Genomic DNA, 27426 nt, shown 5'->3' with positions numbered 1-27426 from the left:
CACACAGCCAACACCCTTTTCTACCATTCAGGTAGACTGTGACTTGTTTATCAATCTTATGATTAAACTAAGGCAGGAGAGGTAACTTTTGTTCTCTGGTTACATTCCCTAGTACTAGATCTCCTTGCTTAACCCAATCCACCACAACCAATGGATACACTTTCTTGCTAAAGACCTAAATTATATTACCCCTTAATTTTGTTGTAATTAGAAGCAGGACCAGCTCAGTCACCCTCTTACACCAATTCTGCCATTCAGCAATATCATGACTAATCTTTTATCTTCTGCATTTTCTTTCAGTAACTCCCTGTACTTTGTCATGTTGGGATAGGGTTGCCAACTGTCCCATATTAGCCGGAACATCCGTATATTGGGCTAAATTAGTTTGTCCCATAGGGGACCTCCCTTGTCCCGTATTTGACTGCTACTACGCATGTCCAGGGGACTGTCGGGTCGGAGCGCCACGTCCAGCCCCGCCTCACCTGTCCTGACATAGTGCTGCCCATGAAGTGCAGCAGCAGCGCCTCGCCCGTGGCCCCGTCGGTCGGCAGCCCAGCCCGACATTACGCCAAAACTCTTCAGCTGGCCCGCCAGCTGGACTTTGTGTGCAGTCCAGCACCCAGGCCAACTCATCATTCACCCAGCCACGGCCGAGTTGGTCAACAAATTGCCGTCGGAATTTGTCCCTTATTTGGGAGTGAGAAGTTGGCAACCCTATGTTGGGTAGAGAAAATTATTTTCACTTCTATCCTGAAAGATTGTATCACTAGTTTTATATCACCCCTGCAATGTGCTGTCAAGCCCTGTGAGAATACTGCACGTATTGATGAGATCACCTCATCCTTCTCAACTATATAGCAAAGGCCTAGTTTACTCTACTCAAAATGACAATCTAGCCTCACCCATACAGAAATCAATCTAGTGGATCCTTCCTGTATTACAAATACAACAACCTTCCTTAGAAAACTATAACTAACAAAAATCTAATCTCTATAACTAAATTTAGTCTTGCATTGAAAATTAGGTGACATGAATTTAACTTACACCATCATGAGTGAAAGGGATAAAATGAAATTGGACAGAAATTAAATTTAGGAATTAACAGACCGTCCTCCTGGCACTGAGCTTTCCTTCACAAGTGTAGTGAATGCACAACTCCATTGGCTGCTAACCTCAATAAAGCAGCTTCTTCCAAAATCTTGTTACTGGTTTTATCATTGATTATCTTTATCTTTTGCATATACTCTCTCAAATTCCTCAGAATAATCAGAAGAAACCACTATGATCTGACGGCCAAAAAAATCTCTTAATTTGTATGTGTTCTATTTGCCAATTTTGAAACTGTTGCCCATTAATTATCTGCAGGATGAGTGATTTATAATTGATCAAGCCTCCAACAGATGGACCTTTCGAGAAATCGACATGCTGAATTGGTACACTTTCGGGCAGTGAAATATTTATCCCTGTAATACAGTAAGCTAAACCCTAAAGCAGAATACATGCTGAAAGACAAAGTTTACATTTCATGTAAGAAAGTGCCATCCAAAATACTGACCTGATCTGCTGTGTATTGCAACATTTCACATTTGGAATGGGCAGCCTATCCACTTCGACTCATTCAAAAGAGTTGCCATCTGCTCGCAGATGGCAACTGCAAAATGTTGTTTAAGCAAAACAGAATGTAATAACACCGTCGTTATCTGTGGAATGTGTTGGGTTAAAGTGTTTGTTGGCCTACTGTTTGATCCCAGAATTCCTTTTTTTTATTTTTTATTTAATTTTTATTAGAAGTACGGTAAATTACAATAATACACAACACATATGTCTTAATACATTTTTTGTACCGCTTCATTTTTTGAGCTTTAAGAAAAAGATAGAAGTAAAGAAAGTGCGCAAGAGTCGTGAAGGTGCAGGAGAGTGTTGAGAAAGGAAAGCCCCTTAGAAAAGAAGTTAGAGAAGGAAGTAAAGAAAGAAAGTAGACCCTAGAAAAGAAGGAAAAAGAGAGGAGAAACAATCGCTCTATTATAACATTAAACTCCGCAGAAAGGGGATTACCAACCAAGTCTGTTTTTGTTGTTTTGTTGGGGGTTTTTTTACCCCCCGTTGCCAGATCCTGGTACCTTTTATCTATTTATTTATTTATTATATTACTATTGCACCTTATGCTTGTAATAGTTCCAAAAACGTAGACCACGTCTTTTGGAAGTGGTCTGGTTTGCCTACTAAGAGGAATCTCATCTCTTCCAGATGTAGTGTTTCAAACATATTTGATATCCACATTTGTATTGTTGGTGTAGGCGCATTTTTCCAGAATTTAAGTATGAGCTTTTTTCCCATTATTAGTCTGTAATTGAGTAAATTCTTCTGAAACACGTTTAGTTCAGGGTTACCTTCCGATATTCCAAAAATAATCCATTCTGGTTTTGGTACCAGTTTTATTTTAATTAATTTTGTAAAGATGTCAAATATTTCATTCCAGAATTTTTGTATTTTTGTACAAAAAACAAAAGAATGCGCTATGGTAGCTTCTTGACACAGACATTTATCACAGATGGGTGAGACATTAGGGAAGAGTTTATTTATTTTAGTTTTTTAAATAATATAGTCTATGTAATGTTTTGAATTGGATGAGCGTATGTCGTACGTTGATCGAACATTTATGCACCTGTAATAAGTGATTATCCCAGCTCTCTTTTGGAATTTTTATAGCTAATTCTTGTTCCCAGTCTCTTCTAATTCCATCAGTTGTGGGTATTTCTATGCTTACGATGATGTTATATAATTATGATATTAGATTTGCTGGTTCCGCCTTTGTCTTCATTGCTTCATCCAGTAAGTCTGTAGGCATATTATGATAGTCTTTTGTGTATTTTTTCAGATAATCACAAATTTGAAGATATTTCAAATATTGATTATATTTCACATTATATTTCAGTTGTAGTTGTTGAAATGATAATAATTTTCCCAATTCATACAGATCTCCGAGCGTTTTGATTCCCATTCTTTCCCATTGTATAAATGATTTGTCTATAATTGATGGTTTAAATGATGGATTATTAACTATTGGTATTAAAAGAGATAGGTTTCTTAATTTTAGATTCTGTTTTATTTGTTTCCATGTTCTAATTGTGCTATGTATAATTGGATTTTTGTTATAATTTTTGTTATACAGATGTATTGGTGAGAGGAGAGTCGCTCCTATATTACACGGAGAGCAGGCCTCTCTTTCCATTACAATCCAGTCCACCTGCTGGGCAGAATTGTCCAGCAGGTGAATCATATTTTTAATATTTACTGCCCAATTATAATACATAAAGTTAGGGAGTGCTAGACCACCCAACTCTTTTCGTTTATTAAGGTGCGCTCTTTGTATTCTATGGGATTTATAATCCCATATAAAATTTGTAATGTCTGAGTCCGATTTTTTGAAAAACGTTTTTGGGAAAATCCCAGAATTCCTGTAATGCAGAAGAAGCTGGTGAACTTTCATTGGTCAAGGTCCAGAGCTGTCACTAAAACTTCAGAAGGAGTTGATGAAGTTAGTGTAAGCTTTTTCAAATTCCACAGGATCTTCAAGCTGAGGATAATGGCCGATGTGATCATCAAGGACTGACACTGTTGATTTTGGTACCAATGTCCTGAAAGAAAATAAAGAGTGGACAATCTTTCGACATCAGCTCGTCCAACAATTCTGATTTACTCCTTCACTTAACAACCCCAAAGTAAACTTCATTCCCACACCAATCTGTCTGTCCCAAGTCTTCTCCACTGCCACAGAATCGCCACTTGCAAACTAAAAGAACCACACAACGAACTGTGTTTCAAGTCTGAAGAAGGGTCCCAAATATCACCTATTCATATACTCCAGAAATGCTGCCTGACCCACTGAATTGCTCCAGCGTTTCGTATTTTTTGTAGAAGAACAATACCTCATGCCCCGCTGGATTGTCTACATCCCAATTGTATGAACATTGAATTTTCAAATTTCGGGTAACCACAAATCCACCCACATTCTCTCCTCCTTTGTTCATCTTTTCCATTCAACTCCCGGCTGACTTAGGTTGATGTAGGTACTAGCCAATGGAATTTACCGCAGTCAGCACCAGCGACAACCTACGTCATCCTGGTGACAACCTACGACAAGCCAACTGTCGCCGAAAAGCTTTGAACATTTTAAAATCCAGCGGCGACCAGAAAAAAGGTACAGCTCTTTGGGCGACTGAAGAGACCATACAGGTGACACCCCGGCGACCATGTGGCGACAGCCTAGTCGCCTGTAGTCACTTTAAAAATCGCCTAAGTGGGACAGGGGCATAACATAGGCAATTATTGCCTCAAGACAGAGAACAGCAAAATCACACTGACAGCACTGAGGTATTGACCTGATTGTCAATTATAGTGATGGTGGATGAGAGATAAATACAAGAATTTTACACATCCTACTTTTCTAAAAAATATGGATCTTTTATGTTCATGTCAGCAGACAGAGCCTCAGTTTATCATCTCAGCCAATTCTGCACTGAATTAACCAAGAGTAACTGCTCAGTTTTCAATCTACAGTCTTGACTCCAATCAGACTTACTGCCGAGCAAAGGTCCCCACTGTAAACCACCTTAGCTTAATCCAGTTAGGTGGGTATGCACAGTGGATAATCCCACAGACATTTACTGCTACATTACAACTGCTATTGCAGTTCCAGTGGTGAGAAAAAGTGAATTGAAAGATGGTGTATACTGGGGCAAGTAGAAACACTGGAACAGTGTAATTAATTGCCTCTTAAAATGATGTATGGAAATTCATTGGTATGTTAATGTCATAGGAGCAGAAGTAGGCCATTCAGCCTATCGAGTCTATTCTGCCATTCAATAATCGCTGATCTATTTTCCCTCTCTCTTTCCCCATTCTCTTGCATTCTCCCCATAATCCTTGGCACCCTTATTAATCAAGTATCTGTCAATCTCCACCTTAAAAATACCCAATGGCTTGGCCTGCATAGCCGTCTGTGCCAATGAATTCCACAGATTCACCATTATCTGACTAAAGAAATTCCTCCTCTCCTTTCTGAAAGTACACCTTTTATTCTGAGGCTATGCCCTCTGGCTCAAGACCCTCCCACATCCTCCCACATCCAAAGACATACAGGTTTGTAGGTTAATTGGCTCAGTATAAATGTAAAATTGTCCCTAGTGCGTGTAGGATAGTGTTAATGTGCGGGGATCGCTGGGCTGCGCGGACCCAGTGGGCCTGTTTCCGCGCTTTATCTTTAAACTAAAACTAAATCCACTCTTTCACTATTCGGCAAGTTTCAATGAGGTACCCCCTCATCCTTATAAACTCCAGCAAGTACAGGCCCAGTTCCATCAAACGTTCATCATATGTTAACTGAATCATCCCCAGGATCATTCTCTTAAACCTCCTCTGGACTCTCTCCAACGCCAACTCTACAGGTAAAATCCTATCGTGGATCAAACTGTGCAAGTAATTTTCCATGTTTCTGTCCTGAGATCAGTTAAAACTGAGTAAATAAAGTTCCTTGTCCCTGGTATCTATGCTTTGTTTACCTTTTACTAGTTTCTATTTGCAAGCTTTTAATCTTTGGACTAAAGGACTCAAAAGCTGCCTGTGTTAATTCTGGTCAAATTGGAGATGCCAGGACACTAAAATTGAGTAAAGGCTTCTGGACTGCTAGGCCATTTGGTCAATTTAAATGTGCCTCCTGCAGAAATGGGACAAGCTGCAGAATGGTGCCAGCTTGTCTGGAGCCTAGATAAGAGTTGCAGGGAAAGAATGGGACATCTGCAGATTCTTACAATTAGGTGTAAATTGCATGAAACGGATTGGGCGAATGCAAACCAGACATACACATTGTAAATATTGTTGCAAAGCTTTACTTTACTAGATGTTGATTGGGTTAAGTGTTGAGCCTTGTCTGGGTTTCTTGAATACCTGGGAAAATGTTGCTATGTCTGCTTCCTTCCAGAAGCTCCGTTTGAATACAATGTATTGGTTACTGTATTATTGGGTTAGGGAAATGTCTATCATGTACTGTGTTAATCGATATCTGTTATTGGACTGTAAAGAGACTGTGGTTCGGCCCCTCAAGTTTCGGGGACCTATAGAAGGTAGCTCCCACGAGGTCCTGTGTCGATCTTCCGTAGAACGCTTGGGACAACGTGACCTTTTGGAGTGTCTCTGCTTGCACGAGGCTAGGAGGGCTTGGCCAAGCAGCTACAAGGATCGAACCCGCGGTGGTTAGCTATAGTAGTGGGGAACTGTCACTGTGTTTTTCCAAATATAGTTTAGATGCACAAGTGCTTGACTCAGTATCTTATTGACTGAAACTAGACTGAGGGAAGCTTAGAACGAGCTATTTACACCTGGGTAACAAGATATAAGGAATGTGTATTAGACTGGGATATGATCCAATAACTCATCTGGAACATATTTCGCAGTAAGAAAGTGCTCCTACTGTACAGCAGCATCCTGATTTATTATACAGTAAAGACTATCATGTCATCCCAATTCAGAAAAAAAAAATGTTTGACCTTCCTGCTAGTTTACATATTTGTTTAAAATTGATGCATGCATGCTTAGCTTTATAATTGCTTTAAAACCATAGTGCTTAGCAATTATCCATCCAAAGTCAGAGAGTGTAGACAATTGCAGTCTGGTTTCAGTTAGTTAAGTGAATTGGAAATACAGGCAGAACAAAACTTACTGGTAAAGATTCAGAAATTCAGGATGAGGGTTCACAGGATCCAGCGGTCCATAGATTAAATGTACTGTAACAAAGAATAGGACATTGTCACACTGTCTCGTGTGTTTTGGAACTATGTCCATTAATAAAGGGAACAACATCCTTTTTGTGTTACACCAGCAACACTCTGGTTACATTCACAAAATACCCCACCATTTATTGACCTCTAATTCCAATTAAGTGAAGCCAGAAACTATTGGAGTTTTTTGTAATTGGAACTCAATAATATACATTAATATTTCAAAATCAAATTTCTACAATTATACAAAAAAGCATCCTGGAGGTACTCAGCAACTTTGACCAAACTAGAGAGAGGTCATTGAAGAGCGACAGAGCAGGATCTTGGATTTTTTTTTCATCATTCTTTAGGCCTAAATATAGAAGATAAATAGCTCAGAATTGCCATTTTAGCAGGCAATTCTAGATAGAGTTTGTGCATGCACGAGTATGGTAGCACAAACTTCCACAAGCAGGCTTGAACCCGGTTATCCTGGCACAAAGCCCACAAACCTACTGACATTAAAGACAAATCTGGACAGAAGCATTAACTTTTAATTTAAATGAGTCAAATACATTTAATTATGGTTATAAAAAGTTAATCATGTTTAAAAGTTGAATATTAATTTTATTGGTTTGAGTGTTTCACAAATATTAAGAGAACATAAGAAACATCCAGTTTCTGACAGCTAGTAAACCCAAGGACAGGCCTTAATCAGCTTTCATAGTACAGGTGCACAACCTTTTATCCGGTGTTCCAGAAACCGAAAAGCTCCGAAAACCGACCATTTTTTCCAGACGTCGTCTGCGCACCAAAGCTCGCGTTTGGCGCCAAACCTGACCCAAAACGACCCACGGTCAACCCAGGTCTGTACTACTGTAGCGGCTGCCTCCTCCCTGGAGACCGGGAGACGCTTAAACATCTGTAAATCATTGCTTAAATGTTAGTCAGTTAGTTTGGAGGGCTTTTATGTGAAGGGGGGTGAAGGGGTAAACTTTAATTCTTAGTCCCCTACCTGGTCGGAGAGGCGGGGAGCGGTCAATGCCTTACCGGGTCGCTGTGCAGTAAGCTCCGCAGCGCTGTGGCCGGTGGGGCCGCCGGTTGTAGCTCCGACCCCGGCAACTCTACCCCTGGCTGCGAGGCGCTCCAAATCCAGCGCGGCCCGCGGCCGGACGCCCCAGCTCCGCGAATGTCGGGAGTCGGCAGCGTCGCAGCGCTGGGAAACCAGCGGGGAGCGGGCAATGCCTTACCGGGTCGCCGTGCGGCAAGCTCCGGAGCGCTGTGGCCGCCGACACACAACATCGCGGAGCGTCGCTGGATTTGGAGCCGCGCAGCCAGGGGTAGAATTGCCGGGGTCGGAGCTCCAACCGGCGCCGCCCGCGGCCGGACGGAGCCCCCAGCTCCGCGGCTCCAAATCCAGCGACGCTCCGCGAATGTTGGAAGAAGGCGGCCACAGCGCTCCGGAGCTTGCCGCACGGCGACCCGGTAAGGCATTGCCCGCTCCCCGCTGGTATCCCAGCGCTGCACGCCGCCGACTCCCGACATTCTCGGACCTGGGACGTCCGGCCGCGGGCCGCACTGGATTTGGAGCGCCTCGCAGCCAGGGGTAGAGTTGCCGGGGTCGGAGCTACAACTGGCGCCGCCCGCGGCCGGACGGAGCCCCCAGCTCCGCGAGGTTGGGAGTCGCCGTGCAGGTAGGTAGGGGACTAAGAATTAAAGTTTCCCCCTTCACCCCTACACCACCACCACCACATAAAATCCCTCCAAACTAACTGACTAACATTTATGCAATGATTCTCCCGGTCTCCGGGGAGGAGGCAGCTGCTCCAGACTTTTCAAGCCGCCCGCGCTACCTACCTAATCTACGCTAAAAATCTTCCATTCTGAAATCCGAAAATGTCCGAAATCCGACAAGTGTCTGGTCCCAAGGCTTTCGGATAAAAGGTTGTGCACCTGTATTTCTGGGAGCAGACATGCCAATTTGTGCACAATATTCTTCGACAAAAGCATTGGGATAATGACTAAATAATAAATGTTAGTGATAAATATTGGCCACGACACAGAAAATAACTTTCCTCTTCAGATTTAACTTTAATTGCCATTGTCAGTGTACAGTACAGAGACAACGAAATGCAGCACCATTAAGTTTTATGTCTACCCGAGAGCTTAATTGCATTATAATATTTTATCTGAAAGATCTGTCAATTCAATTGCTTCATCAATGCAGTGCTGGTCTTTATGCTTAATAAGCAAGTTCGATTTTCCGACTGCGCATGCCCAGGTCATAGGTCACTCGCTATAAACATTCTCGGCAACTGTGGTGCTGTGTGGTGTGCAGACTTGCGTTTCGTTCCTAGTCGGGGTCGGGCCCGGGTCTCCGGCACAGCGGGCGCTGTAGAGTTGCTGCTGGTCTGTCCCCATCCCCTCCCGGGTGTCCTGTCCCTGTCCGGGGGTGGCGGGAGGTGTCCAGGGTGGCCTTGGTGGCCCCGGACTTGCAGCCGGGCGGGGGGGGGGGGGGGGGGGGGGGGGGCGAGGTGCTGGCTCCAGCTCGGCTCTGCCTGTCCCGCCAGGTAGGCCGGCAGCCCTGGACTGTCCCGCCGGTTTGGCCGGCAGTCCGCGGCTGACCCGTAGCAGTGGCGGCCCCGGTCTTGCAGCCGGCGCGGAGGTGGGGGGGGGGCGTTGGCTCGGGCTCGGCTCTGGGAGGACGGTGACGGTCCAGTGGCGGTTCGGCAGCGCTTGCGGCGCCAGGGACCCGGGTTCAATCCTGGCTGCGGATGAGGCGCGGGTCTGTGTGTGCACAGGTGCCGAGAATGTCCCTCCGCTGGTCCAGTCTCACCCCCTGTCTCCCACTCGCATCTGCCCCCTCTCTCTCTCTCGCTGTTACACCCTGCTCTCCCGCTACCTGGCACCCCTGTTCCTCAGATTAAATATATTTTTACACATAAACCATGAATAAAGATAAAAATGTATTCAGTTACAGCCAGCGCTTTGGTCGCTTTTTCTTGAAAGCGAGTGACCTTTGACAAATCCCATGAATCCCTGTGTTTTTCGGAATACCAAACTCGCTTATTCTCTAGAGTGAGCAGCAGATGCCAAACAGAATCAGATGGTGTTAGAGACTAATGGGCCTGTCCCACTTAGGCAACTCTTTAGGCGTCTGCCAGGGACTAATTTTAATGGAATTCATCTAAGACACCTGACGACAACTTACGACAGCACCTACGACAGCAAAAATTGTCGCCACTGTTGCCGAAATTGCTTCAACATGTTGAAAATTTTGTGGCAGTCACCTGTAGTTGCCCAAAATATCGCCTGTGGGACAGGCCCATAATGGTGCATGATTATTTGTAAATAACTCATATGTTTTAGAAAAGTTTCTCTATTAATAAAAAGGCAGACATTGTTCAACATACATGGAACAGAGGTAGAAATCAAGGCTCCTACCCATCGATCTCTGTACTTCCACCTTTGATTGATGAACTGTAAAATACTGAAAGAGCATTAAATTATAGAATGTTATACCTGCAGTCAGGACAGAGCTAGGACAAAATGACATGGAAATATTTTGTTAAGTATATTGCTTCATCATGAGTATTTAAGGGGGCTTGCTTCTTCACATTTTAATTTCCCTCATCGACCTACATCCATTCTACAATCTTATATTTCACCTTCCCCCAGTTTACGCAAAACCATTACAAAACTCAGTCACCATCAACAAAAAGCACTTGACCCAACATGTCATACATGTGCCCTGCCTGCACTGATGGAATACTAATCAATGCAGCTTCATTTTCAAGATTTGATGCAATTATAGAAGGCAGAAGATTCTGCTTCATGAAAGACTACCAATTCGACTTTGTAATAATATGTTTTGCAACAACATAGTCTTGATTAGAATTAAGTCAGTATTTGCACATTTTTGACCAGATACATGCCTTAGCATATTTGCACGGTCCAGCAATGCAAGGACAAACATGTTTGCTGACAGCACTGGATTATCTGTACTTAACCTACCAATCCTTAATCCAATTCCATACAGATATTCAGCTTTGCATTTATAGAGGCCGCAATCTACATTACCCACTGTAACCGGTACTTTTCCCAGTTGCACAATTCTGAGAGGAAAATTAAAAGGTTCTTGAATAATGAATGTAAATCAGACCTCATTTCAGTGATTCCGTGCTCGACCTTATATTATACCGCAGGCCAAGCAAACGTAGATGTAAAAACCAGTTGGCAGAATGTAAGCTGCGCTTTACAGAATATACAGCTACATGCCATTTTAATTGCTCTGGCATTTCTGGACCTCAGCTCTGTTGAATGGATTTGTGTTATTTCCACTGGATGCAATTTGCAGGGCATTTATTTATATTTTCCCTTCCCTGGCTCAAAACGACCAGGAAGGATGGAATAAGCGCACAAGGAAGCTAGGACATTTATGAAAGTCAGGATCTAAAACAAAAGATACATTTATGATATTTCTCCATATGATCAACAGTAAAGTGTAAAGAAATCCTGCCCTATATTTAATGAACATTTTAGGAGCCTCACAGTTTCCTGTGCAGGATCAAAGAAAAACGTGTTACTCAACAGGTGACCTTTTTCTCACTTAATGTCTCCAACATCTCTCTCTTATCAAACCTCATTATTGCTCATTTGAACTCTCCCTTCCAACTCTTGCCAAACTGTAAAAGTACCAATGGATAAACCCCCAGGTTGAAATAGAAACTTAACTCATTATTACCTTTTCTAACTCCTGCTCCGTAATCTTAAAACTGTACTACTATTTATATTTTACATGTATTTAATTTACTTAGTATTACGGTGGCACAGCAGTAGAGTTGCTGCTTTACAGCGCTTGCAATGCCGGAGATCCGTGTTCAATCCCGAATACGCATGCTGTCTGTACGGAGTTTGTACGTTCTCCCCGTAACCTGCGTGGGTTTTCTCCGAGATCTTTGGTTTCCTCCCACACTCCAAAGACGTACAGATATGTAGGTAAATTGGCTTGGTGTATGTATTAATTGTCCCTAGTATGTGTAGGATGGTGTTAATGTGCGGGGTTGCTGGTCGGCGTGGATACAGCACAGCCTAGTTCCGTGCTGTATCTTTAAATTAAACTAGAAATTAATCATTTATTCAATTCCTTTTTAACCCATTCTTGCAGGGCATAAAAGGATCGATGCAGACACGCTGAGTTGTCTAAAACCACGGGATACATTATTTTTAAAAAGAGGTGACCATTCAGGACAAGATTGAGAAGGCACTTCTTCACAGAGTGATAAATGTTTGGAATTCCCCACTCATTAGCTCAATGTGGAGAGCCAGCCTGTAAAAGGTGGTGCTGGTGGGCATGAGGTAGAGTTGTTCAGCATTGAGATAGGCACAGCGAACAAGGCCCAGGGCAAGGACAGCTAGCACCTGCTCCACCAAATTCATGTCTTCTTATGTGACAGCAGCTGCTGGCTCTCCCTCTCAGCCGAGCTTCTTACAGCAGAGAAATCTCAGGGTTAGGGCGGTCTGTGCAGTTAAACAAAGAAGGAGAAGGAAGGGATGGGGGGGGGGGGGGGAAGGGGGAGAGATATCCTAAAACCAAGGTTGTCTAACAACACACACAGCTGGTGCTACCTCTGCTCAGCAATGGTCCATTTACACCATACAGGAGCTTGACGCAGGTTCCTGTGCTCCCCCATCTCAACGCGGAGAGTATGCAGCGCTAACCCTAGCCTGCCCAACTCCATCCCTCGCATTCAGCCTCTCCAAAGTCAAATGTGAGTAATTCATGACTGGAAAGTAGGGGTTTCTGTCAGGTTTTTGTTATAGTGTCACTGAAAGTAACACGTCACTGTATACATCTAATGCTATAAGGGGCACTCTTAGTGCAAATTCCACAAGTGTTTTACTCCTGGAAAGGCATACTGAGTGCTAAGCATGGTACTAGTGTATCTAGTCTCTGAGGCATGGCAGAGCCCTATGCTGGGATAAATGTTAAGAGACTTTCAAACATATGGTAGAAGTAGGTCACACAGCCCTTCATGCCTACACTGCTATTCAATAAGATCCTGGCTAATCTGATTGTAAATTTAGCTCAACACTCAGCAGAACCTTGTCATCAAAAATATATTTACCCTTGCCTCAAAAATATTCAAGGCTCTACATCAACCATCCCTTGCGGAGGAGTTCCAAACACACTCAGACACAATGGAATAAAACAGCCCTATTTATGTCTCAAATGGACAACCCCTTATTTTCATCACTGACCTTTAGTTCTAGCTCCTCCCATGAGAAGAAACATCCTCTCTACATTCCCCCTGTCAAGACCCAAGATCCTATTGGTCAAACTTAAGCTCCCTTTCACAAAACCATGCTAAATTCAGCTTTATTTTTTCTAGATGCTGCAATAATCATCTTTAATAAAAATTTCTAGCATTTTCCCCATGATAGAAATTAAACTAACTGGTCTGTAGTCTCCTGCTTTCTATCTCCTCGCTTTCAAAATCAAGGAATTACATGTGCAATTTTTCAATCAAATGGGAATTTTAAGTTTTAAACGTAGCTCACTGGCGACTATATTTGAAATCCTACGATAAAATTCCACCAGGATCCAAGATCTGGTTAACCTGCAGCTCCAACATTGCTCAGTTCCATTCCTTATGATTGTAGCTTTCAAGGTTCTCCCTTCCTATTTCGATTTACAACTATTTTTGGGTTGGTACATGTGTATTGCAAAACACAATGCAAAATACCTATTCAATTTATCTGTCATCTCCCCATTATCCATTAGTAAGACCCAAGACTCACTTTCTGCAGGACTGATGTCCAGTGCATTAACTTTACTTTTTTAAATATCCAAAACACTCATTGCTTTTACCATCTTTTCTCAGCTCAACATAGGATGCTAGGTTGGATTTTTTCCCCCAATTGAATGTATCCATTCAGTGTATTTTGAGACATCCACTCAAGTGTCTACCTTTAGTTTTCCATTGACCTAACCCTTAAGGTATCAGGCCAATTCATTTTAATAGATCTGTTATTTTGCCTGTTCATTGCCATTTAGAACATCTCCCAATATTATTGTTATACCTTTTTGACAACCGTGACTATCTGCCTCTCTTTCCTTGTCAGCTTCCACCCATAATTCACCTGCCTCCGAACTGCACTCCTCCCTCACTTGGCTCCATTCGCCAGTCATCCTTCACCACTCTTTGCTCATCCTAACACCTACTAGCCCCTGTTTCACTCACCCCTTTCCTTTACACAAGCTACTTTACCTCTCTACTCTCAGTCTTGTTGGAGGGTCCAGACCTGAAACATCATCAATTCCTTTCCCCGTACAGGTGTTGCTCAATTTGCTGAGTTCCTCCTGTAGTTTGATTTTGCTCCAACCTGCTTCATTACCTCTCTCTATTGTGCTAACATCATCATTAATTTACATAACTAATGTTCCACCTTTTACTAGTTTCCTACCTTTCTTAAACACGCTGTCAGCTCAGTATGGAGAGGATAGGAAATTTATCAGACAAAATTTATTGAGCAGAAAACGTCAATTACTATTATTTCTTGTGGGAACAGTGACAGGTAGAGAAAGATAGCAATAAACTGAAGTTGGGTAAAGAGGCTGTATACAATTAACAGCCAAGGAATGCCTGGCCATATTATTTCCTATGCGTGAATAGATTGTGATCCTAGATCACAGATTTTTGTTTAAATTCGAGATGTAGTGTGGAAATAGGCCCTTCAGCCTATCAAATCCACGCGAACCAATGATGGAGCATCCGGCGAAAACCCATGTGGTCACAGCGAGAACGTACAAACTCCAAACAAATAGCACCTATAGCCAGGGTCTCTGGTACTGTGAGGCAGCAGTTCTACTGCTGCTCCACTGTGCTGTTACTGAACATTTAAAAAATCAATATCAGATGAAACAGCCTACACCCTATAACTGGGGAATCTAACACAGTTTTACACATCCCATCAAACTTTGTTTACCATCTGCAGTTTGATCAGCTGAGAGATGATGAAAGTGCCATTCTGGGATGTTCAAACTTATACATGAAGCCTTCTAACCCAGCACGGTCTAATACATAGTTGAAAAACGAGAAAATGCAGGTGCTGGAATCTTGAGCAAAAAACAAATTGCTGGAGGAACTCACAGCATCTGTGGAAGAAGGGTACTGACCTGAACCATCATCTGTCCATTCCCTCCACAGATGATGCCTGGCCCACTGAGTTCCTGACATACTGAAAACTTGGCTGAAAACTTAACAAGCTAGTTAAATAGTGGCTGGCACTTGACTCACCTGTCCATGACCAGGTTTCCATCGTTGATCCGGACAGCGGTCCACATGTCCCAATATTCTGCAGTTGTCGGCTGTGTGTGGGGTCCAAACACCATATTGATTCTAGAAAAGTCCAGGAGAAAAATCCCTTGAAGAAGTATCACCAGAGCCCAAAATTTCATGAATGATAAATATAAAAATCAGTACCAATAAAGTGGCCATGGACTGTCATAAAAACACGATTAATGTTCGCTGGAGGATCAAGCCTGTCCTCTGTCATTCTTTCTCAGAATGACCAATCTCAGGAACCAGGTTTGTTGATAGAGATCATCTATCACCCATTATATCAAATGGGGATAGGTGCTAAGTGCCGGATAATCTTTTCCTTGGTGGTCCCTACGGAGGGTTTTTTCGTGGAGTGAATATTGTGATGGGTAATGTAGGTCTGATTTCCCATCACATCAATTTGACATCAATTTCTAAAGACTGAATCAGTTGAGATACCGCACTCCTTCCATATTGAATTGTTAGCCTCTATTTTATGTTAAATGCCGGTATGGGTTTTAAAGCTGAAGCTTCCAACACCAGACAAGATTCCAATTGAGCCAGGCTGACAATGTACATGCAGTATTTTTCCCTTCACTGATTTTAATGAAAACATTAGCCATGAATATAATACAGGTTATCCTGGCTTAAATTCACAATGATATTTACCTGTTTAAAGCTGGTGAATAAAGGAAGAATTACCACATAAAGGTCGTGGAAAGTATTTACTGCACATAATAGTAATTCAGAAAGCTAAAATCAGTATTGTTTCATTTGTGCAAAAAGCTGAAACTGTAATGCCATTGTATCTGAGTTGGGAAAATTAAATGGACATCCCGCTCAATTCTTATTCAGAGTGTAAATGCTGGATCACGGCATGTCAAATCCACATAGCTTCACTCACCCTTTTGAGAAAAAATAGTAGTTCATAAGTCTGGTGAAGATTGGTGAAAGGTAACCACTGTTTATGAGTAACTGTTGTAAAGAAAATCAAGACATTAATTTAGAAATAATTGCCCATTTTTATAGTTTTTTTTTTTAAAGATACACATTTCTCTGTATACTTGGAGTACATCAGTGACCATTGATAAATCTTGTTTGGAATATGGAATATTAATTCACTTTCAATTATAACACTGTTATAGTTGTGCATTAATTAGTTATTGTTCACAATTCCTGCTATCCTTTCTCAATTTTAATGCTATGATACAACAACATAATCTTGAGATGGAATAGGTCATTATATTTCATTATATTCAACGACACAGCCCTCACATCTTTCAAGGGTAGGGAATCGACAGACTCATCACTCTAAGAGAGAAGAAATTGCTCCGTTTGAAATTGGAAATCTTTAATTCTGAAATTATACTATCTTGTTCTAGATACTCCATTAAGGGAAATCATCCTTTCAGCATCCACTCCGTTAATCCTCTCTAACACCTTGCATGTTTCATAAAGGTCAACTATTGTTCTTCTAAACAGCCACCTTCTCGATATTTCTTTATACTTCAGTTCTTTCACTCCATTAACCAACCTGGTGAATCTTCTCACCACTGCCTGCGATGCAAGCATGCCCCTCTTTAAAATTCAGAGACCAAAATGAAATTATAAAATGAACGCAAATACTTTGCATCCTGCAAGATTATCTATTCCTTGCTGTGGTTTTACTGCCTGAAGATTCGCTGCCTAATTCCATTGTTTACATTGTATACATTGTTTATAATGCAGAAACAAGCCATTCAGCACAAATGGTCAATGCATGCTCCAATTATGCTCCAATTCCTCCCACTCTATTTAATTCACTTTACCCCATCAACATATTCTTCTATCCTTCACGTACTTCTCCCAAATCTTAGATATGGCTCATTCAGCTTTCTTTCCATTGAATACATCCAAACACTTTTAATGATACTATTATTTATTTATTTTAAATCATAGATAATACCTTCTGCAGAAATCGTGGGTGGTTTGTCTCTGGAAAAATTCCTGAAACAATGTAAAGAATGATATAACCTATCGTCCATAAAATGCGTAACATAAAAAAAAAACAGATTTATAAATGCTAACAAAATAGTTGAATACCTCCATTTGACAAACACAGGCTGTTAATTATCAGATGCCCAGGATTACCTTGTTCAGATCTAAAACAAAGGAGAGATAATCACTGAAACCAAGACATTTGCAATAATGGGATTACATAGACATATTAAGTACTAGCTGTAAATGCTGGTCTCTGAAATGGATAAGCTAACAGCACTGAAGTTTCATCCATTTGTAAACGAGGTGCTGAGTTCTTGAGCAAAAAATAATGCTAGAGCAACACAGTGGGTCACACAGCATCCTTGGAGGGAAATGGACAGGCAATATTTTGGGTCAAGATCCTTCTTCAGGCTGCCTGACCTATGGAGTTCCTCCAGCAGTTTGTTTTTTGCTCATGATTCGTGCATCTGCAGTTCCTTGTGTCTTCAGGTGCCGAGTTCTGCTCAGTCTTTGATCAGTGTTTTTGCTCATCATTACAGGGCTATCTCGCTGATCTTAGTACAGGTGTCACAGGTTATGGGGAGAAGGCAGGAGAATGGAGTTAGAAACATAGACAATAGGCGCAGGAGTAGGCCATTCGGCCCTTCGAGCCAGCACCGCCGTTCAATGTGATCATGGCTGATCATCCCCAATCAGTACCCCGTTCCTGCCTTCTCCCCATATCCCCTGACTCCACTATCTTTAAGAGCCCTATCTAGCTCTCTCTTGAAAGTATCCAGAGAACCGACCTCCACCGCCCTCGGAGGCAGAGAATTCTACACTCACAACTCTCTGCTTACCCCTTACTCTTAAACTGTGGCCCCTGGTTCTGGACTCCCGCAACATCGGGAACATGTTTCCTGCATCTAGCGTGTCCAAACCCTCAACAATCTTATACGTTTCAATAAGATATCCTCTCATCCTTCTAAACTCCAGAGTGTACAAGCCCAGCCCCTCCATTCTCTCAGCATATGGCAGTCCCGCCATCCCGGGAATTAACCTTGTAAACCTACGCTGCACTCCCTCAATAGCAATAATGTCCTTCCTCAAATTAGGGGACCAAAACTGCACACAATACTTCAGGTGTGATCTCACTAGGGCTCTGTACAACTGCAGAAAGGCCACTTTGCTCCTATACTCGACGACTCTGGTTAAAAAGGCCAACATGCCATTCGCTTTCTTCACTGCCTGCTGTACCTGCATGCTTACTTTCATAGACTGATGAACAATGACCCCCAGATCCCATTGTACTTCCCCTTTTCCCAACTTGATGCCATTTAGATAGTAATCTGCCTTCCTGTTTTTGACACCAGTGGATAATCTCTCATTTGTCCACATTAAACTTCATCTGCCATGCATCTGCCCACTCCCCCAACCTGTCCAAGTCACCCTGATTTCTCATAGCATCCTCCTCACAGTTCACACTGCCACCAAGTTTTGTGTCATCTGCAAATTTCTTAATGTTTCTTTGAATCCCATCATCCAAATCATTGATATATATTGTAAATAGCTGCGGTCTCAGCATCGAGCGTTGCGGTACCCAACACCATTTCATGCCTAATGTGGATTTCCTTCAATTCCTCCGTCACCCCAGATCCTCTGGCCACTACTATATCAGGAAGATTGTTTTGTGTCCTCCTTAGTGAAGACGGATCCAAAGTACCTGTTCAACTCATCCGCCATTTCCTTGTTCCCCATAATAAATTCACCTTTTTCGGTCTTCAAGGGTCCAACTTTGGTCTTAACTAATGTTTTCCTCTTCACATACCTTGATGGGCTGAATGGCCTAATTCTACTCCTGTCACTTATGATCTTATAATCTTGAGCAAAGCACAAGTGTTGTAGGAACACAGTGGGTCAGGCAGTATCTGGGGAGCGAATTAATGGACAGTGTTATGGGTTGAGAAGGCTCCCGACCTGAAATGTTGTCTGTTCAGTCCCCCCACAGATGCTGCCTGACCTGCTGAGTTGCTCATGATTCCAGCATCTCCAATTTCTCAAGTAATACCTTAAGATTGCCACAGGGGAAAGGTGGAAATCATGCAAGATCTCATTCCTTATCATAATCCAAAAGATTTGCAGGACATCATACAAAGATGGAATGAGACTGAATTGAAAGCATGTACAGAATGCACCATAAAACACTACACTGTGTACAAGAAAGGCTGCTAATGTAAATTAAACAATTTAAGCAGAAACCCTAAAAATGCAACTTTTCTATTCGAGAAAAATGAACAATTAATGGAAATTTAAGAAAATACACAATATTTTAGCTGAGTTACGATTGCCACCCAGTCCCAACCCGACTGAACTTTCATGTGATAACCTGTACAGCAGCTCCAGCGCTACAGTGTCTCCATAATCATGAGACAGGATATTTATCTTCTGTTGAGCTAGGCCCAGCTCTGCCATTAGCCCCTGGACAATATCTGCCTGCTCAAAGATGGAGTATCTGTGCAGCCTCTAGAGAAGAGGAAATGGATTTGGTGTCAGTTAACTTTGTCAAAAACTGAGCATCTCCAAACTTCTGTTAAAGTACATAACAATACATGTAATGACATATGCACTTAGGTCAGACATCTTCCATTCAGTTTGTTTTTATATATTTTTAAAAATAACTATTCTATGTAGGCAACCACTCTGTGTTTGCTGCTTGACACTGCAATTCGGAAACTGCATACTCACAGGTTTATCGCTGAATCCAAAGCCAAGAAAATCTACTGCGATAACACGATTAAACCTCAACATCAAGCCTTCCCAGATCTAAAATAAAAAGGTTGTTATAATCCCCTTAGTGTTCTCCATTGTTCTACAACATATTTTGACAGTCTGGCAGCACATTTCAGCTATTAAAAGGGAAAATCATTCAATTAAAGAGATCCCGTTGAATACATTCTAGTTCAAACTTAAAGTTAAAAAGTATTATACACATACATAATATACACACACACACACACATATATCATGGTACATATTATGGTCATTTGGTTTACAGTAGCTACTATACTAAGTGGGACCCGTTGGGTCGCAGCATCACACGGGAAGGCTGGTCACCAACACAATATTCCACCTCTCCACCAATTCCAATATTGCTCGCCAGTGGGGGAGAGGTTTCTGTTGCGCTAGTATGGGTGTTCCAGAGGGCTAGTATAGACATTGTGGGCCGAATGGATACTTGGGCTGGCAGCCAACTGTTGCAACGATTTTAAAAGCCAAGCCAAGGCAAACAATCTGGCTGCAGCCACCAGACAACCAAAATTCATTTTGTGAACACAAACTTTTTTAAAAGGCGAGGCAAACAATTGGGCAGCAGCCACCTGACAACCAAAATTCATTTTGTCAACACAAACTTTTTAAAAAAGGCGAGGCAAACAATTGGGCAGCAGCCACTTTACAGCCGCTTCGAGGGGACTCACCGTGGAGTAGACGTGCGTTCAGTGTTAGTCGTAGCTCAGAGAGCCTTGACACTCTCGCTTCCTGGGTCTGGCAGAGACTGAGTGGGGGATTACACTTCTGGGTTTTACAGTCCCTCCCCCCCTGCCGCCAGCAGGGGCAGCAGAGAGAGTGGCAATTTAAAAAAAAACATTAATATCTCTCTGATTTTTCATCGACGGGAAAAATCCTCCGGCCCCGGAAGACGGAGGGGGGTGGTTCTGAGCGAGGTGGCCAAAAATGACGACCGTAGGTGGCGGCGAAAATCACAGCACAGTGGGCCAAAAGCGGTCAAGATCAGACTTTTAGTAATATAGATAGATAGATTAGGGGAAATGGTCCTGGCCAATTTTAACACATCCTGTTGGATATTTGTGCAATGACCAACAGGGGTAAATGGCATTGTAGCAAGTGCAGTAGCAAGAGTCATTGATCAAAACATTGAGTTTAGATATGCTAAAAATGCAAGGGGATCTCTTCACCCTTTATTGAATTAAATTGAATTCTCTCCATCCGAGAGTGCAATACTTTATTCACAACACAAATATCCATTTTTCAAATTCAATTCGTCCTTCCCACGATAAACCCAACCAAGGTGAAAACATTCTTGTCCAAATCCTATCAAGTTCCTATTCTGCTCTTACCTTATGCCAATCATAGCTTGACGTTGGGAAGCCATGCAGAAGTATCACCATATCAGAACTCCCGAAAGCACCCTTGGAATCTGAAACAAAGCATAGAAAAGACCACATTAAGAAACTTTGAGGAGTATCTGCTTATCCAGTAGTTGGCATAAATGCAAGCGATTCCAGGGCATTGTTCAAAAATCAGGAATCCATGTATATGGCTACATATCCGCCTTAAGTTAGTCTGACACAATTTGCCAAATCATGTTTTCATTAATCAATCCAGTTTTTAAAGTGACTGCTAATTCTGTTCCTATTTATTGATTCTAGTACTTTCATCACCACAGAGATAAAACTGGGTGATCAGTATTTATGATTTATGAACAATGCCATAATTTGCCCATGCTCAGGAAACTTTACTTAATATATAAATGAAGAATTGAACTTGATTAAGGGAAGTAATCCAGATAGTACAAAACAGAGTAAATGACAAGTAGGGTTGGTCAAAAACATAACATGCAAAACAAAGCTTCTCACTATACCTCAGAACACAAGACAATGATAAACCTAGGCCATCCATATAAGATAATGCAGGATAGATTTAAAGGTTTTTTTCAAGATGCTATTAGCATCAGAATTCTTGTCTCTCCTGCCTCTCTGATAGTTCTCGCACGGCTGGATCTGAAAGCAAAGTTGCTGCAAATGCACTGAAACATGAACAGAGCACTGAGGTTGAGGGATAATCACTATTATTGAACGCAATGGCAACCAAAGTCCTTTCAATGCAAAATTGGCTTCAGAAAGACACATTCCAACACTTGCATCTTAAAAGGTCTGCTACAAAAATACCTCCAATGATTCGAAGAGGCCTAAGTGGATCAAAATACCAAGAAAGAATAGTAAAAGCAAGAGGTGTCAAATTTGTCCAATTGCAATCCCTTGAAGGTGCTGTGCAGTGGTACTATGATAAACTGGCAGAGGTATGTTAGAATTCCTCAGTCGAGGATAAAATAGTGCAATAGGAATCTGAGAGGCAACTTTTCACTCAAATGGTGTTGAGTACATGGGTCAAGCTGCCAGAGCAGGCAGTTGCTATAACAGCAAATATGGGACACTTGGACAGGTACATGGATAGGAAAGATTTAGAGGGATATGAGCCATACATAGGAAAAAAGGACTAGCTTAGATGGGGCATATTGGTCAGCATGGACGGGTTGGGCCAAAGGGTATGTTTCCGTACTGTATGACTAACTCTGAAGATCAGTCTGAAGAAGGGTCTCGACCCGAAACATCACCCATTCCTTCTCTCCAGAGATGCTACCTGTCACCCTGAGTTACTCCAGCATTTTGTGTCTACCTTTGACTAACTCTAAGTGGTAATGGTATGACAGTATCAATCATGAGATAATGACACAAGTGATGAAACTCTTACAAAATGAAGATGAGAAACTGAAGACAAGTGAGAAAGACAAGGATACAAGAAATTTACTGGCGTTTAGCCTCAATGATCTTGTAAGTGGTTCTGGAGCACATACGTTTGGGATGCTGTCTTTTTATAACCCTTCATCGCTGAAACAAAATATATTTCACAGCTCTCCTTTTCAAAATGATGCATGTACATTTTGTTTACAAATACTCTGGAAAACCATTTACAGCGTTAATCATAATGCAAGAATTCTTACTCTTCTGGACACTCATAATAATGCTATTATGACAAAAGTCACATTATTCCTCTGCAACTTCAGGTAATTTGATTTCTGTCTGCATCAGTTGTCCATCCGTGATATTGTTTGTTGTTATCTTTTCCCTTTTAACAAACTTCCCTGTTTTCATCGATAGATGCAAAGTGCTGAAATAACTCAGTGGGTCAGGCAACATCTCTGAAGAAAAAGGCTGGGTGACAATTTATGTCAGAACTTTGTGTCTATCTTCAGCATTTTGTGTCTATCTTCGGTATAAACCAGCATTCGCAAATCCTTCCTTTACATCCCTGTTTTCATGAAAGGTCTCCATCCCAAAACCTTGATTGTTTCTCTTCCCACCCATGCAGCCTGACCTGCTGAATATTCCCAGCATTGTTCGGTTTTGTCTTGGATTTCTGGCATCTGCAGTTATCTCAATTTTAACTAAAGCAAGAATGTTCAGAGTTGTGATCCATTCAAACCTACAGGGCGGCGCTGCCATTTATCAACCCAATCATACCATACAAGACTCACCTCTGTAAAATATGCGGTAGTCTTTGAAGGTGAAGAATGCTCCAGCTGTTCTCCATGAGTAAAGAGATGGTGAGAGAATAGGGGGGGGAAGATGAAGGTAGACTGCTATTAGCGGTACAGCAAGAAGTGCAATTTGGATCCACCACTCTTTCATCCTTAAAAAAAGAACAGAAATAACGACAGTGGGATTCTTCAAACTAAATTGTCTGGGATTTATTTGCAGACTGACATGCAAACTGGTTAAGAACGCACAATGGAATTAAACTGCAAGTATATTGCCTTCAGCACATTACGTAAATCTCCTGCCCCCTACAGGCAAAGCTTTCCAATTCTAGAGAGACATTATGGCCTAAACTTAAAAGTTCAAATGGGAAAACTTTTAATGCTTGAAGTTAAATCACCAAGTAAAGCTGAACGCAAAGTGCAGGCTTAATTATGGCACTTCATAATTTAACACTTTGGCGTGTCTCGAATGAATCACACTTAGTTTGATCCACGGCCTGCATTGCATTCACTTGCATAAATCTACACTAAATCCCGAGTCCCTGTCAGACTTTAATACAGTTTTTCTTCACTCAGATTTGTATTGTATTGATATAATCGGTATTAACTTTACTCCCTTGAAAAAAGTCTGCTCCTTAGTGAAACTCCGGTTTAAAAAGCTTTAACAAAATGTAAACAAATTAAAAGATTTATTTTCACAAAACGGAGTTGCTTTAAGTATCAACCATGGTTGCAAAAATATGTAAAAAGAACGATGATTATAATCCCCAAAAGTGGAAATGTTGCGTAGTTTAGTTCCTGGGTTATGCACATTGCTCCGACCGCCAGTAGATGTGAAGGGTGCAAGACGCTGCTTACCTGCGCTCAGGTGAGTTTTCACCAAAGGTATTTGGTTTTCACATTCAACTCCCGTCACACCCGAGGACACTGTCGTCTCCGGGTCGCGTCGGCGCTGACGCTAACCTTACCCCGCCTCCTTTCCCATCCCCATGCCATCCGGAGTAAACAAACCTCAATCACCCCCCCCCCCCCCCCCCCCCCCCCCCCCCCCCCCCCCCCCCCCCCCCACCACCTGCTGGCCCCGCACTGTATGACAGAACCAGCACATGGAGTCTTGCATTAGAGCTGCTATATTTTTTCCCCCTAAAATAATCCCAGGACTCGGTTTGAAAAACAAAGAATTACAGCACCAGGACCAAAATGTACTGCAGAAGCAGTATACATAGAACAAACAAGCCCACAAAGTCTGCGCTAAACATGATGCCAAGTTAAACTAATCTATATTCGCTGCACTGATCCATATTCCTGCTTTCCCTGCATATCCATGTCCTATCTAAAACCCTCTTAAACGCCACTATCAGGTGAGGAGATGAGAAAAAAACGTTTTCACCCAGAGTTGTGAATCTGTAGAATTATCTGCCACAGAATTTAAGAGAAAGTTAGATAGAGCTCTAGGGGCTAGTGGAATCATCAGCCATGATCACAGTGAATGGTGGTGTTGGCTCGAAGGGCCGAATGGCCTCCTCCTGCCCCTATTTTCTATGTTTCTAGAAGGCAGCAGAAGCCAATTCACTGGATGTTTTCAAAAGAGAATTAGATTTAGCTCTCAGGGCTAAATAAATCAAGGGATATGGGAAAAAGCAGGAATGGGGTACTGATTGTAGATGATCAGCCATGATCATATTGAAAAGGCAGTGCTGGCTCGAAGGGGTGAATGGCCTACTCCTGCACTTATTTTTTCTATGTTTTCTTTTTCCATGTTTCTATCATAATTGATCTCACCATCATCCATGGCAGTGCATTCCAGGAACCCACCACTACGTGTAAAAGAACATGTCCCACACATCTATCTATATTACTAAAAGTCTGATCTTGACCACTTCCTGTTGTTCTGTATATTGATCTTAGAAAAAACGCTGCCACTTACGGCTGTGAATTTTGGCCATTTTACTCAGATGCTCAGTGTCCTCCTCCGCTGCGCAGGATAGGAGGATTTTCAAATCGATGAAAAATAAAAGAGTTAGTAGTGTTTAAAAAAAGTTGAGATTCTCTCTCCTGAAGGCCACGCCCCTTCCGGAGGGACTATAAAACCCGGAAGTGTTGAGTGCCTCAGTCAGTCTCTACAAGATGGGGGAGTGAGAGGGTCACGTCTCTCAGTCTGAGCTGGGAATAACACTGAACACGTGTCTACTAAACTGAGTGGTTTTACTGACCTGTCAGTCCCCTTAATGTGGTTTGAAAATATAGTTTGGAAATGCTAAAGCTGTCCTGCCTTTGGTTTGGAAATGCTAACGCTGTGTTGCCTTTGGTTTGGAAATGCTAACGCTGTGTTGCCTTTGGTTTGAAAATGCTAAAGCTGTGTTGCCTTTGGTTTGAAAATGCTAAAGCTGTGTTGCATAATTAAAGTTACCTTGCCTTTATATAATTAAAAGCTTAATCTTGACCACTTCCTGTTTGCACTTTATATTGATTTAAAAAAATGCGCTACCACGTAGGGCTGTGATTTTTGGCCATCTTACTCAGAGTCCCCCTCCACTCATAAGATGCCGATGATTTTTCCCATCGATTAAAAATAAAAGAGTTATTATTGTTTAAAAAAGGTTGAGATTCTCTCTCCTGTCAATGACGCCATGAAGGCCATGCCCCTTCTGGTGGGAGGAGGGAGGGACTATAAAACCCAGAAGTATGGGCGTGGCTCAGTCTCTGCAAAATGGAGGAGGGAGAGGTCACGACTCTCTGTCTGCAGTGGCCTTGCACCCTGCTTGAAGTGGTAAGAAACTGCATTTGAATTTGGTGGCCTTGCACCCTGCTTGAAATGAAATTTCAAGGAATAGCCGTGAGTCAATTGCCAGCCCACCAGCCGTGAGTGAGTAAGCTGCCAGCTCACCACAGGCTTGAGTGATTGAGCCGCCAGCCCAAGAATCCATTCGGCCCACAATGTCCATTCTAGCCCTCTGGAAACCAGTCCCTTCAGCCCACAACACCTATACTAGCGCTCCAGAAAGCCCCCCCTCTGGCCACCAATATTGGAATTAGTGGAGAGGTGGAATATTGCGTTGGGGAACCAGCCCTCCCGTGTGAACGAGCAAGTCGGCTCGTTCTGCATATCCCAAGGGCTTCCGAAGGCGCTTCCGAGGTCACGAGCTTCACGGCTTGCTTCTCAAGAACTTTCTCCTCGCGGCCTGCTGCGCTATGTTCCACGCGCAGCGAGTGAAGTCACCCCCCTCCCTCCTGCCGCTATCCTGCTCCTCCCCCCCCCACTTGCTATCCGTTTCGACTCGGGTTTCCCAAAAGATCCTGCGAGTCAGGCCTTGTACTAGAACTCTCTCTCTCTCTGCGGGCTCTCTCTGCTTTTCGCAGTTCGCTCGCCTGGCTTTCCCCCCCTTTTCTTTCTCCGCCCATCCCTCACCCCCCTCCTCTCCCCCCCCACCTCCTCCCCCCCCCCCCCTCTACTCTCTCTGCCCCTGCTCCCCCCCTCCCCTCCCCCCCTCTCTCTCTCTCTCCCCCCCTTTCTCTCTCTTTCTCTCCCCCCCCCCTCCCCCCCCCCCCTCCCCCCCCCCCCCCTCCCCCCCCCTCTCCCCCCCCCCCCCCCCTGTGTGGCTTAGTGTGTGTGTGATGATGCCGCAGCCCCCCCCCCCCCCAAATCCCGCAACCGTTGAGGGGACGGGACCCAATGGGTCCCCCTTGGTCTAGTCTCCCTTAAACTTTGCTCCTCTCTCCTCAAAGCTATGCTCTATAGTCTTTGACATTTCCAACCTGGAAAATAGGCATAATTTTACATATGCCATCAAGTCTCAACCTCTGGCGTTATTTAAAAAAACAATGCACGTCTGTCCAGCCTCTTCTTGTAGCTGAAAGCAAAGATACTGCTCCTCTATAATCTTTGGCTGAAAGCCTCAAATCCAGGAATCATTCTGAAGAAGGGTCTCACCCTGAAATGTCGCCCATTCCCTCTCTCCAGAAATGTTGCCTGTCCCGCTGAGTTTCTCCAACATTTTGTGTATATCTTCAGTGCAAACCAGCATCTGCAGTTCCTTCCTACACTCCAAAT

At 42.7% G+C, this 27426-nt stretch overlaps 1 protein-coding gene across 3 annotated transcripts; it reads right to left on the bottom strand.

Annotated features, from left to right (window-relative positions):
- Positions 1 to 1751: 1751 nt before the first annotated feature.
- Positions 1752 to 24370, bottom strand: mest (mesoderm specific transcript). Of its 3 annotated transcripts, XM_055653375.1 has the most exons (12): positions 24234 to 24370; positions 23373 to 23527; positions 21175 to 21254; positions 19784 to 19861; positions 19425 to 19561; positions 17162 to 17220; positions 17025 to 17065; positions 15984 to 16054; positions 15056 to 15157; positions 10169 to 10245; positions 6719 to 6782; positions 1752 to 3638 (listed from the first exon to the last, which is right to left on the bottom strand). In XM_055653375.1, the coding sequence occupies exons 2-12, from the start codon at positions 23524 to 23526 to the stop codon at positions 3521 to 3523; spliced, it is 981 nt and encodes a 326-aa protein (XP_055509350.1). In that variant the 5' UTR covers position 23527; positions 24234 to 24370; the 3' UTR covers positions 1752 to 3520. The 3 variants fall into 3 exon arrangements, with proteins under 3 accessions (XP_055509350.1, XP_055509353.1, XP_055509351.1); XM_055653378.1 differs by lacking the exon at positions 17025 to 17065; XM_055653376.1 differs by lacking the exon at positions 17025 to 17065 and having other exon boundaries at positions 10200 to 10245.
- Positions 24371 to 27426: the final 3056 nt, after the last annotated feature.

The sequence above is a fragment of the Leucoraja erinacea genome, chromosome 22 (assembly GCF_028641065.1).
Source record: "Leucoraja erinacea ecotype New England chromosome 22, Leri_hhj_1, whole genome shotgun sequence".
NCBI lineage: Eukaryota > Metazoa > Chordata > Chondrichthyes > Rajiformes > Rajidae > Leucoraja > Leucoraja erinaceus.
This window is presented reverse-complemented; position numbering and strand designations above follow the sequence as displayed.